Source organism: Cygnus atratus, chromosome 2, assembly GCF_013377495.2.
Source record: "Cygnus atratus isolate AKBS03 ecotype Queensland, Australia chromosome 2, CAtr_DNAZoo_HiC_assembly, whole genome shotgun sequence".
Taxonomy (NCBI): domain Eukaryota; kingdom Metazoa; phylum Chordata; class Aves; order Anseriformes; family Anatidae; genus Cygnus; species Cygnus atratus.
In genome coordinates, this window is record NC_066363.1 from 61,887,810 (window position 1) to 61,899,929 (window position 12,120).

A 12,120-nucleotide genomic window follows, 5' to 3' on the forward strand; every position below is an offset into this window, starting at 1 on the left:
TCAACTGCCCAAAGACAGCATTACTCTATTTTTTAAAGCATTTTTTTAATTAGCTTTAAATTTTTATTTTTTTAAAGCTAAGTGAGTTCATTGGGGTTTTCAGAAAACTACAGAGCAGGAGAAAAATCACAGTAATGTTACATTAAGTGCTAATAATGACATAAAAAAAAAATTTTGTAACATGAAAGTAAATATCTAACTCCAGTTGGTAGAGTTCCAGTCAGCTGTAAATGATATAGTAATGCTGCAGGGTGGTCAGTCAAGAGATGAAGCAGGGAAAGTTCAATTCCCAGATCATAAAGCTAAGGGAAAGCTATAAGCTCATAGAGCTATAGTATGAAGTATAAACTTTCTTGCAGAAGGTTCAGTTCAATCTCAACTCTTAGGGAAGGCAGTGGGAGCTGACAACACTCATTATCTATTAAGATAAAGTGCCTCAATCTCAGACTAGGATGTTCCTGAAACCCAATGAACCTCTCTCTACTCCTCCTAGCAACAAAGAGTAAAGGTGCAGATGGAGTTATAGCTAGAGGAATGATATACACATCAACTCCACAGCTGCATCTGGCACAGGACCAGCTCTTGGTCTCTCTTTCCTGCTGAGAATTTAGATGTGCTTCCCACAGGGACACATCCAAAGGACTCTCTCTAAACCACATATTAAAGATTGACATTATAAATTAAAGTTTTCCTCCATTTTCAAACTGTTGCAAGTTAGCTCCCATTTCTTTTTGGCACTTTCACCAAGAAAGATGACTGCATTTCATATACATATATGCACGGCTGGCTCTCAGAGCATGAAATGGGGGTGTTAGATATGACATTAAACAGTGTTAAGGAATAGAACCATCTGAAAATTTACAATCCTTTCTAGAAACATGAAAAATACTAAATTACACTTTTCTAACAAACTCTTAAAGCTCAACCCACCGTTGCTGTTTGTTGTCATGGCCAGTGTGGGCTGATCCTAACAACTTTGCTATTCACATAGTGTTGATTATATAGAGCTGAGTATGTCTTTTGGGAAAGTACGGTCCAAGGAAAGGCTAATTTGTGTCATAAAGTGAGTGAATACCAAGGATGCTGGAGATTCAGCTCTGCTTTCATCAAAATTGTTCCATCTATCCCAGTAAATCATCCGCTGGTGGAGCAGTTGATTTTACAAGCTGTGTAGAGCTCACACAATGAAGACAGGGTCAGGCTTCTCCAGAAATTATTTGTGGCCAAAGTCACAGAACAGCAATCATAAATTGCATCTTTTCAACATTTCCAATAGGTGTTGGAGAGGGAAAATGGCCAAAAGAGTAATAAGTACCACCAAGAAAGCATGTTTTGAAGCCCTTTAACTATAAACAAGAAAATGAGCAAGAAAAAAAAAAAAAAAAGTCCAAAGCATACACTCAGTCAACTTTAAATATTTTGCTGGTTTTTGAGTGTTTTTATTTCACAATCACTAATCTCAGGTAAGGGAGCAAATGAATTTAACACTTGCATATACATAATAATTGACTTCTGGTTCCTATGACATTGAATTTAATGTCTCAACTATGCTGAAATAGAACTTATTGTAAGGCAATCTTATCTTGTAGAAATAAAAGGGTTGTTTTTACGTATTTTTTGTAGCAAGAAATTTTTATCTGCTTTTTCTTGTTTCTTTATGTATTTTTTCTTGTTGTGCTCTTGCAGCAGATGAAATGAACCAAATTGCAAAACAGTACATCAAAATCATTCTTTTACACTGAATAGTGGTTAACCAAATAGATACTAAGTTTTACAGTAACATTATTTAGATTTCTTTGATGGAAAAATCCTTGTTCTCATTTAGTCAACAGAAGTTTTGCTATTGACAGTAATGACAGCAGCATTTTACCCTAAAGAACTACGGGGAAAATCCTCTTAACAGAAGCATGAACGTGTTACAGATTGCTTAGAGGCTTGCAGCAATACCAGCTAAACTTTGAAAAATAGTGGATTTTTGACCTGTAAAAAAATTAACACAGAATTGACCCATATATTGGGAAGAGATCTATAGATAAGCAGAACTTCACAGGCATTTTGTGCTGCAGGAGAAAAACCTTTCTTCTCAGTAAAGAGAGGAGGAGAAGCAAGGGATGGGAAACTTCCTTTGCTACTCATTTCTAGGTCACTGGCCCTGTAGCCTCAGTTAAAGTGTCATAAACTGCCCTTATGCTACCTATACTCACTGCAGTGTAACTACAGACCCAAGGTTATCTTATCTTGCAGTCCTGTGTCTTAATTATTTGGCCATTGTTCCATCTTTTGGGGCAACCTAGAGATAAAGTGAAACTCCAGTTCTTCCTAAATGTTCAGTTTTCTGCCTTTCCATCTGTCCTTAACCTTGGAGACTTGATCTGTCTTTATAAGCCAACAAGCAGATTCAGGGATAGATGCTATCTTTTCAACATTACTGGTAGGCCTGACAATTTCTTGTAGCCACAGTCAAGCTGATGTCTATATTGCAGATACTAAGTAATTGCAGATACTGTCACTTTGTAAGAGACTACAGTTTCTGTATACATGCATATTAGCTAGCCCAGAAAATACTTCCAGGACAGCCTAGGCATCAGAATAGGCTGAAAAAGAAAAAAAGAAAAAGAAAAAAAAAACACAACAATTTCTAAAGCAGTTAAATATTTCAGCAGTTAGTTACTATTAAGTTCTATCTCTAGCACTACACTGCTGAACAGCAGATCACCAAAACTTGCCAGGTAAATGAACACACTTATTCACACATCTGTATGAATGGCATGCATGGCCAATATTCAAATGCGATACAAATCTGATCATTCCTTTTATAGCACTATGTCTTACGTCATTACACCCATGTCATGCAGAAAAACAACTATCTATGGCAGTACAAAAATCAGTATCTGAGATACATACACAGAGAGAAAGAGATGCTGTGGAACCAATTCAAATATTGCCTAACTTCTCACCCACTGAAAAAGGGAGAGAGAATATGCCTCGGACTTGCACTGCTACCACTCCATCCACACTCTTTGCATAAGCTACAGTATTTCATTGTTTTATTAAAACCAGCCTCATTTTCACAAGCTGATTCCACAGCTTTGGTTTACTCAGTGCAGGCATCTTGTTGGTCACCACAGCAAAAAAAAGAGCACAAAATTCAAAAATAAACTAGTCTTCAGTCCATGTCTTCTCAGCCCTTGTCCTTATTACTATAACTCTAAAGGGAATATTGATTATGGCAACATAGACCAGCTGAAGAGATGCCTGTGGTACATCCTATACCATTTTTCATGCTTAAACCATTAGCTCATTTTACAGAGCTCACCAAGCAGTCAGGTAGCTGTAAGTTTGGGGATTTTTTTCTTTAGTTGGCTGTACTGGACTGAAACAAGCAAGAAATGCACCATTTCCCATTAACGAAATGGGACTGAGAAATTTAAGATGAAGTATTATTTCAAAGACAGAACACTTCTTAAAAACAAGTAATTCTTATTTCAACCATGTCTGTTACCTACCCCAAGGCCATCCAGGCAGAGACATGTTCTCAAAATAGTTAAAAAAAAAAAAAAAAAAAAAAAACAAACACATCCTAGAGTGCACAGTAGCCAAGCAGGCATTATTTCACCCTGAACAAAATTAGTCAATGCCTTTGTTGTTATTGATGTGTCTTAACTTACTCTAGCTTAATCAGTTCTGTTTATCATCCTCAATAACTTAAAAACATAGAAAGGGGAGAGGGCTCCTGTGAGGTTTAAGTCAGCTGAGAGTAGCCGACAGGTCTTGGACTGTCTTGTTACTCAGGAAAAGAGGTACCATTATAGATGTGTTCCCCCATAATCTGGCTATGAGGTGTAGTTCTAAAACAAGACTTTAGATCCCATTTGCAGGAGTGAAGCTAACACTTGTAAATCTGTGGTTGGAAAAAGGTGTGAATAAATGCTAAGATTTTGTACATGAAGGTCATCATTCTTGTTGCACTCAGTGGACCTTCTGTGATTGCTCCATTATCTTTTGATTAGTTGTACTGTCCAAAAAGAAAAGGATTCGGTACCCTAACTGTAGGTCTTTCCTGTGTAGAGTAGAGCAGAAGGACTGTTTCACAAGCTTTATATGTAATGCCCTTATATATTCCCCTTTGTGTCACCTTTTTTCATCACTGCATGGCATGGTTGAACCACACAGAACTTGTGATCTGCCTGGTTACCAGACCTCTGCAAAGCTGCTGTGTAGATAGCTGGGGGCTAACCTGTATTTGTCGTCTTGATAATTCTTGCCTAAATCAAAAACCTTGTGATTGCCCAATGAATTGAATTTTATTTTTGTCAGACTACTTGTGACCTCTTGGTCTTTCTCTGAAATTTCAAAACTCACAAAAGACTATTATTCCTAAGATGATTGTCGCCTTGAAGACCTAAAGCTAAGACATACAAGAAAATCCCTCCTCTCACAGCAACTGATACTTTCTCCATTTCTCTGTACCCATGTTTTCTTTCTTCACTGTGCAAGGTTGTGATTGATTTTAGCATGTTATGAAGTCATCAGTTTAATCGCTGGAAACTAGAACAGAGCTGTAACCTTCACAACTTGAAAATGGCTGAAGCCTTGAACACTGTTGTTTCTTTTATTGAAAGAATATTCTCTTAGGCCAGTGAATTATTAATGCAGATAAACTAAACTAAACATCAGAGAGGAGAAAAAGGCAAGTGCAAAGACTCCCAAGTCAAATATCACTGTTACCCTGATGGTTTGTACAGACATGTCCATGCCCTGCACCTTTTCTTTAGGATTACCTTTAGCACTCCAATTACAGCTGGTGGGTAGCTCAAACCAACCATATTTGATGTTCGTCTGTACATTCTGTACAAGATAAAATAGATAAATCAACACATAAATAAAATTAAACAAAAACAAACAAACATAATAAACCAATAAGGATACCAATAATTAATTGGTATTTTTTATTACCAATTTATTACCAATAAACCAATAATTACAGGAGACCTTGCTTAGCCCAGCAAACCCTAACTGCAATTTGTTTTTTAATTTCTTCTTCTTTCTAACTTGTACACATACTCTCTGTACAATTCTTATTGTATAGCCTAACTTGAGACGATACACTTCCCAGTATCTCATACCTTGATCACCTGACAGGACATCAGAAGAATCTGTCAATAGCAGTTCTTCATCAGAGGGAAATGATACTCTCAAATAGGCAAGATGTTCCTCATTTTCCACTGCAGATAACCACACTGTCCTTGCCGGTCTAGCATGCAAGCTAATCCTGTACTATAGAAATCATTTGTTGTCTGCAATAAATCATCTCCAGTTTGGTACAGCTGCTACTTTTGTCTATTTATTTATTTGTTTATTTATTTATTAAGATTGGTATAAAATCTTTTAGGTGTTCTCTGTGTACATATGAGAGAGAATAAGCCAACAATCAATATCTGCAACTATACTAAGCAAAGCACCGAAATATGTACTAGATTTTAAACTTGTTTTCAGGCCACACATTTTAATAGGCTTGGTGAACACAGAAACATTGACACGGCTAAAATGCTTTTCCACAGCTCACCCTTTATTGCACTTAAGCAATGCAGGACTAAAAAGAGGTGATGGAAAGCTGTTTTCTCCTTCTGCCAGGACACGGTAGTTTTCTCTTAAGTGATGACTCAGGCAGAGTCCCTTTCCCTTAGCTCAGGAGAGCAACAACCTTCCTCTGGTGCCATATCACATCTGAATGTTTCCTCTTTAAGGCCACAGTGACTCAGATCAACTGGAAAACAGCCTCCTGCAGCCAGATCTCTGCAGTTCATTTATTTCTTTGTTGAGCAAGTCCCTCACTGAGAGTGAGGGTTAATTCACAAATAGCCTGTCAAACCTGGGAGAAATCTTTTCCAGAGAGAAATAACAACTGATGCTGTCCTGTTAGACTTATCACAATTGCTGCCACTCTTAACACATCTACAGTAATTTCTTGCACTTTAAGTAACTTCTTAAGTATGTAGGAGGAAGCTCTGTGTATCTGTATGACCTGTGGTCCGCTGTCTGATACACCCACCCTCCTACACAGAAAACTGCTAGGCACTCAATGCAATTTTGATAAACAGTGAAACGGTGCTCTTCAGTGTCCTGGAAGTCTCTCCCAGCGCATTCACTCCTGACTTGAATTTTGCTGTAGAGACCTGGGACCTGCTGTCTGAAGTCTCCTGGCTGTTTCACATGCACCAGCCCTCCTTGCTTGAAGGAAGAATGTCAGGGAAGAGTGGTTACTCAATAAGAAAAGGTAAGCGTGGAAATGAGTCCAAATTTAAATGACTATATCAATTTTAGCAGTATGTTCTGATGCAAATCATGACTGAAAAGGCTGAGAGGTTTCAATGGATTTTTTTAAATCCCCTCTAAGCTCCAACTATTTCACATCAGTCTTGGTCCATACATGTACTATGCAATTCAGGCCAGTAATACTATGATACAGAATTTTCTTTTGTTTCTTAGCAGTTCTTCCTAAGAAATAACCAGACAGCAGAGGTAAACAGGCAAGGAAGGGCCTGGTCTGGGTTGACTGAATTTTAAAAACTTTGACTCCTGACCTAGGGCTATGCAGAGGTGTATATTCTCTGTCAAAATTATTTCAACTGTGCTATTACACCTGTATTATGCTAAGAATTGATCAGAATGTGCTGCTTCAGCAACACCAGGTTTCCAGGTGATAATCAGATCTGTGTAGAAACATCATTAGAAACTTATTAAAGTATTCTGTATTTAATACTACAGGTGCAATCCGCAGTACCTGGGCAGCTACTAGAACAAAGTAATTACATGCTCCTTTACCTTTCCACAAATATTCCCGCTTGTACTGCATGGACAATACTTCTGAACCGGGGCTTTTCCTCAGTCCTTTTGAGCATCATCCCCATTTGTCGTGTGAAGGTAGAAGCCAACCAGTCCCGGACCTCTGAGGGCACAGAGTCGGACTGGATGTCACTGAGCTCATCTTCTGTGTCCAGTAGTCGCCTAGAAGGGGGAGGAAAATGATGGGTAAGTAGACTGCCTTGGAGAGCATTACATCATCATTCACCAAAAAGAAATGTACATATATTCTACTAAAAGCGGTTGTTAAATGCCTTCAGTTTGTAAGCCCTAATGAAACATATTTCTACAAGTCTTCAACAGGTTTTTTATTCTCTTGTATAGTTAAATGCCAGATTGTGAAACTTACTGCTAGGCTGACAAACAAGAAGTATCAACCTTCTGAAGCACAATGACATAATCATCCACTTACTTCTCATTTTCCTCTCATCAATATTCCTGACCTTTCAGCCCTTCAGATATCATTGACAGTCATGTCTAACTTCCCAGTGCTCTCCTTTCCTATTCTGATCATCTAAGGTGACTCTAGAAGTACATTTAGCACTGGGGAAACAGCACATAAAAAGAAGGGGAACTCCTCTGCAGTGTCTTACCAGTCTACCTCTATCATGACCTGGAGTAAAAAAAAAGTAATAATTTCAAAGTCTTGATACAAATGAAAAGTTTTAACACTATTCAAAAGGAATAGAGGGGTACCAATTTAGAACTTTCCTTAGAAACTTTCAGAAAAAGTGGGAACCAATTATTATGAAAACCTTTCTCTAAGAGAATATATGTTAAACTTATGATTGCTTTTGATCTTCCTTCTGCCCTGGGAAATGTAAAGAAGCTTTTAGACCAAGGACTGAAGATCTGCTCTCTGTGAAATACAATATTTTAATGATTAAAAACATATTGTCTGTGAGTAATAAATCTCGGCAACAACAACTTTTCCAACTGATGTGTAAATTACAATTTTGTGTTATTGGTACTAGGTATAAGATGAATGATGATATCTGTGGTTAACTCACCTAGTTTCATCAATGTATACTGACTCAAGAACAGTTGCAGCATATTCCAAATTCTTCTTTAGGTCTACAACTGAAGCTTCCCCTCTCTCTAACTGCTTTACCAAAGACCGCAACCTGAAAGAAGAAAATAAAAACTGATTGACACAAAGAGAAACAGGTTTGAGAATGAGCATCAGTTCAAAATTGGATCCAGCAAGAGACCTAGCATACATGATAGGCATATGAAAACTTGTGGAAGTCTACAGAGGTTTTTTATTCATATAGAAGAAATCAACAAAAAATACTTTTCACAGATCAGGAACAATGGTGACAGACAAGCATCACATTATATTTAGACTCAAATAAGTCACTGAAATATCAAAGTCCCCTACTCATGCTGAAATAAGTTAAAACAGAAATAATTTGGAATTTAGCAGAGGAGCTAAGAGAGGGTTATTTCATTCCAGGCATAATAAAGCAAGTAACATCTTGAACAGTATCTGTTGGTAAATGTCAGCTATTTATGTTGACTGGTTTACACATATGCAAAGGTGTATTTGAGTGTATTTAGAAATACTACTGCAGAAACACTACACAAGGTTAAGGAAATACCATAATTTTCATTAGACCACGAAGTCACCCTTAGACTATCCCATCTGTATTAAATAAAATTCATGGAAGTTTCTCTATTAAATAATTACTAGAGGGAAGAGACTTTCTGAAAACAAAAATTTGTGCAGATTCCCTTTTAAAATGTGTTTTTTCTCCTCTATCAAAGACAATTAATATATTTGCACAATTTTCTTTTGTCTCTTCTCCTTCACTCTACAGTGTGCCAAATTAGAAAAAGGGGAAAAAAAAGGAAAAAAGAAAGAGAAGAAAATGTAAAAGTAAAGAGTGAATCTCAATATTTAAAAAAAAATCCAAGAAGCTACATTCTTAAAATTAGAAAAGAAAAAAAAATCATTCCTTTAAAAAGACCGTGGGATAAAGATTTACCATGTTAAAACATTTTGGTCAGTGTCTTCATCCTCATTAGACAGCAGTTAAATAAACATTGAAGTGTATTTTTAACTGCGTAGCAGAAATCACAAGCTGCAATTTGTCCTGCTCATGATGCAGAAACATAGAAGAGTAGCTGTGTCCTCTAAAATCTGGCTTCAACTTAGCAGACTAGTTTTCTTCAGCTTTTTCTATAGTCCATGGAGTAAGATAAGCTTTTCCACACAGTAATGCAGAGCTCAAGACCAATTTATGTGCCCTAAACTGATTCCTTACTCTCACTTTATTAACCACATTTGGAGCCCAACCTCCTACACTAACCAGATAAATGAAGTTCTTAACATGAAGTGAATATCTGTATTCCCTTGCTATTACAATGCTGCCATGGCATCAATGATTTCAGGAGAAATCAGTCTCCAATGAGCTCGATTTCATGAAAGAGCTGAGAAGCATCCAGACTGCCCATGTGCACTGCACCAACATCTCCTTCCAGCTGGGTTTCCTTCTTCTCCCCCTATCCTCCTAAACACTGAGGCTGCAGAGAACAAAAATAATAAAAACATCTATGTTTCTCTGGCTAGGTCACATAAACACCACTCCTACTGGCAGTGGTACCACTGACACACAACTATATATTTAAACATACAAAGAATCTCAAACAAGAGGTGGACCCCTCATCTCTGGGCAGATTAACTCATCTGCTTGTTTGTAGTCAAGAAAGCAGAAGTATTGTTCTGCACTTCATTCCTGATGTGAGAATGGGGATGGAAAGGTCGGGGATGTACAAACATACTGAACACAATTCTTCCCACCTCTGTAAGCCATTAGAGAGCACTCAGCCATACCAGCACATTTCCTCCAATCCTGGAACCCAGCTGAGGTAATCCACAGAGCAACTCCAGCCCCATGGAAGAGGAAACGTGCCTTCATGCTCTCATACTTCTCTTCTGTGTAACTGCACCACCAGGTATGAGCGGCAATGCTTTTTGTTGGATGAGCAGAGCTGGGAAAGGTTCTCCTCTACCTTTTAGGTCAATAGCTTCCTCAGGCAGCAGCACATGGGGAAGCTGAATGCACCTCCTTCCTAGAGCCAAAACCACTGATCCCTCCTTAGACATTCCCAGCTTTTCTTGCCAATGCAGGAAGGGAGGAAGAGAAAAACAAAAAGCAAGCAAATAAATAAACAAACACACATGCACACACAAAAAAATTCAAAACCAAAAACCAAACCAAACCAAGAAAAACCACCACAGCTTTCACACCTAAACAGCAAGCAGTAGTTCACATGCCTTCTCCTTCCTTCTTCCCATGTGTGAGGAACCTAGAGATGTAACCCATTAACTTCTTACCAGAAACTGTTTGTACACAAGACAAAGGAGTTAATATTGCAGGAGGAACATCATCTTTGCCTCTTCTTGACTTTTATTTCATTGATTTAAGTACCTGGCAGCTCTATGCCACAAGTCAATCAAAATTCATGTTCAGTAATAGCACAGTGAGTAACTGTTGCTTCATGGCACCAACATTCATCACCGAAGAAGATTATGCAGAGTACTGTGTGCATCAATCATTTAGCAAAACAGAAGTACAGTTGTTATAATAAAACCTTGTCACAAGATCAGCCGCTCTCATGTGAAAAAAAAATTTGCCTTACCATCCATTATCTATAACTATTTCTGACTCATCGAGTCACAGCAGCTGCTGCCAGTTACCTTTACTAAATAAGAGCCCGGTGATAGTGTGTCCTTAATTCATTCCATGTATCTCAGCTTCATTGAGATAGTCCTAACTGCAATCATAAAGGTAAGGTCAGTGTGTCCATTGAAGGGCATCCAGGCAAATTTATTAGCTTGAAAATGCAGTTTTGGGGTGACTGAATTCTGGAATTCTCAAATTCAGCAAACTATTTTAACTGAAATAAAAACATTACAACAAACTTTTCACACATTTTATTTTCAGGATCTTGTACTAAGGCAATGGAAGCAGAGGGCAAGAGTGATAGGACCCACGGGAATGGTGTCAAGCTGTGGCAGGAGAGGATCAGGCTGGACATCAGGAAGAGGTTCTTCACTGAGAGGGTTGTCGCGCACTGGAACGGTCTCCCCAGGGAAGTAGTCACTGCACCAAGCCTGTCGGAGTTTAAGAAGCGTTTGGACTGTGCACTTAGTCACATGGTCTGAATTTCTGGGTTGACTTGTGTGGTGCCAGGATTTGGGCTCGATGATCCTTGTGGGTCCCTTCCAATTCGGGATATTTTATGTTTCTATAAGAATCTGACTTCCTCTCTTTGCCTCATACACTAGTCACAGTAGCAAGTGAGTAGGGTTCAGTTACATGCACCACTTCATAGGAAAATGAGTCTTCTGTCGGGCTACTGACTAAAAGAAACATATTGATACAATTATCATAATCAATTCAACGAATCCAAATCATTATTTACTTCGCTTTTACTGTAATTGTCTGAAAATGAAGCATGCTATTTTGCATGAACAAAATGCTTTTTCAACCAAAGCATGTTTTCTTCTGCTTTTAAAGGTTCATTTCAGAGTGATCAAAACCTATATTTTTCTTTTCTTTTTTTTGTTTTGTTTTGTTTTTATCCTTTCAGTAGCAGAACTAAAAATTTCCACAGATGTACTGGACCGAGTTCCATTGAAGTCCAGGGAGCTAATTGTAGAAGAAGCTGCCAGTTACTGTGAACAAGGAGACCCCAGGCCAGATAGCAGGTATTAGCCATCTCTAATATTAAGCTGTCTTAAGATAATGGCACACGCCACAAGTGTTTCTCAGATTATGGTCATCAGAAAAGCACCTACAGAGAAGTGTTGGCCATACAATATTAGCTCTAAACCCGGTTGTACAATTATGGTAAGATACAGCTAATACTTTCTTAATGAGATTTCCAAGGGAAGCTGTTCCTCCAGTCCAGAAATTGTCTGTGATGCATGCCAAATACTATGGAAAAAGTTCAAGAACTGTTTTTCTCTGTACAGTTATTTCACATTTTAGTCCTTGGAATAATCCCTAAAGAGCCCAAAGCAAATCCCTGCCCTGTGCAATGCTAAGCATTTTTAACTTCCTCTGATCCAACAGATATCTCAGGTAGGTGTAAAATTTTGGAAAAGGGGCTAGGCCATTTCCATAACATGGCCTCCCACATTGCCCTTTCAAGGGAAATACCTATATCCATTCACTGTAAAAAGCTCTGAGAGCATCTGCAAATAATGCCAATATACTCAGCCCTGTTTCTACTCTTTTTAATGTT

General features: G+C 38.1%; 1 protein-coding gene across 3 annotated transcripts in view; it reads right to left on the reverse strand.

Annotated features, from left to right (window-relative positions):
• The window catches only part of PDE1C (phosphodiesterase 1C), a 306,631-nt gene that overhangs the window by 75,490 nt on the left and 219,021 nt on the right, over positions 1 to 12,120 (reverse strand). For all 3 annotated transcript variants that reach the window (XM_050708646.1, XM_050708648.1, XM_050708647.1), the window contains 3 exons: positions 7,875 to 7,988; positions 6,826 to 7,008; positions 4,782 to 4,848 (listed from right to left, as the gene is read on the reverse strand). In XM_050708646.1, coding sequence (XP_050564603.1) covers positions 4,782 to 4,848; positions 6,826 to 7,008; positions 7,875 to 7,988 — 364 coding nt within the window. The remainder of the gene's footprint in view (positions 1 to 4,781; positions 4,849 to 6,825; positions 7,009 to 7,874; positions 7,989 to 12,120) is intronic.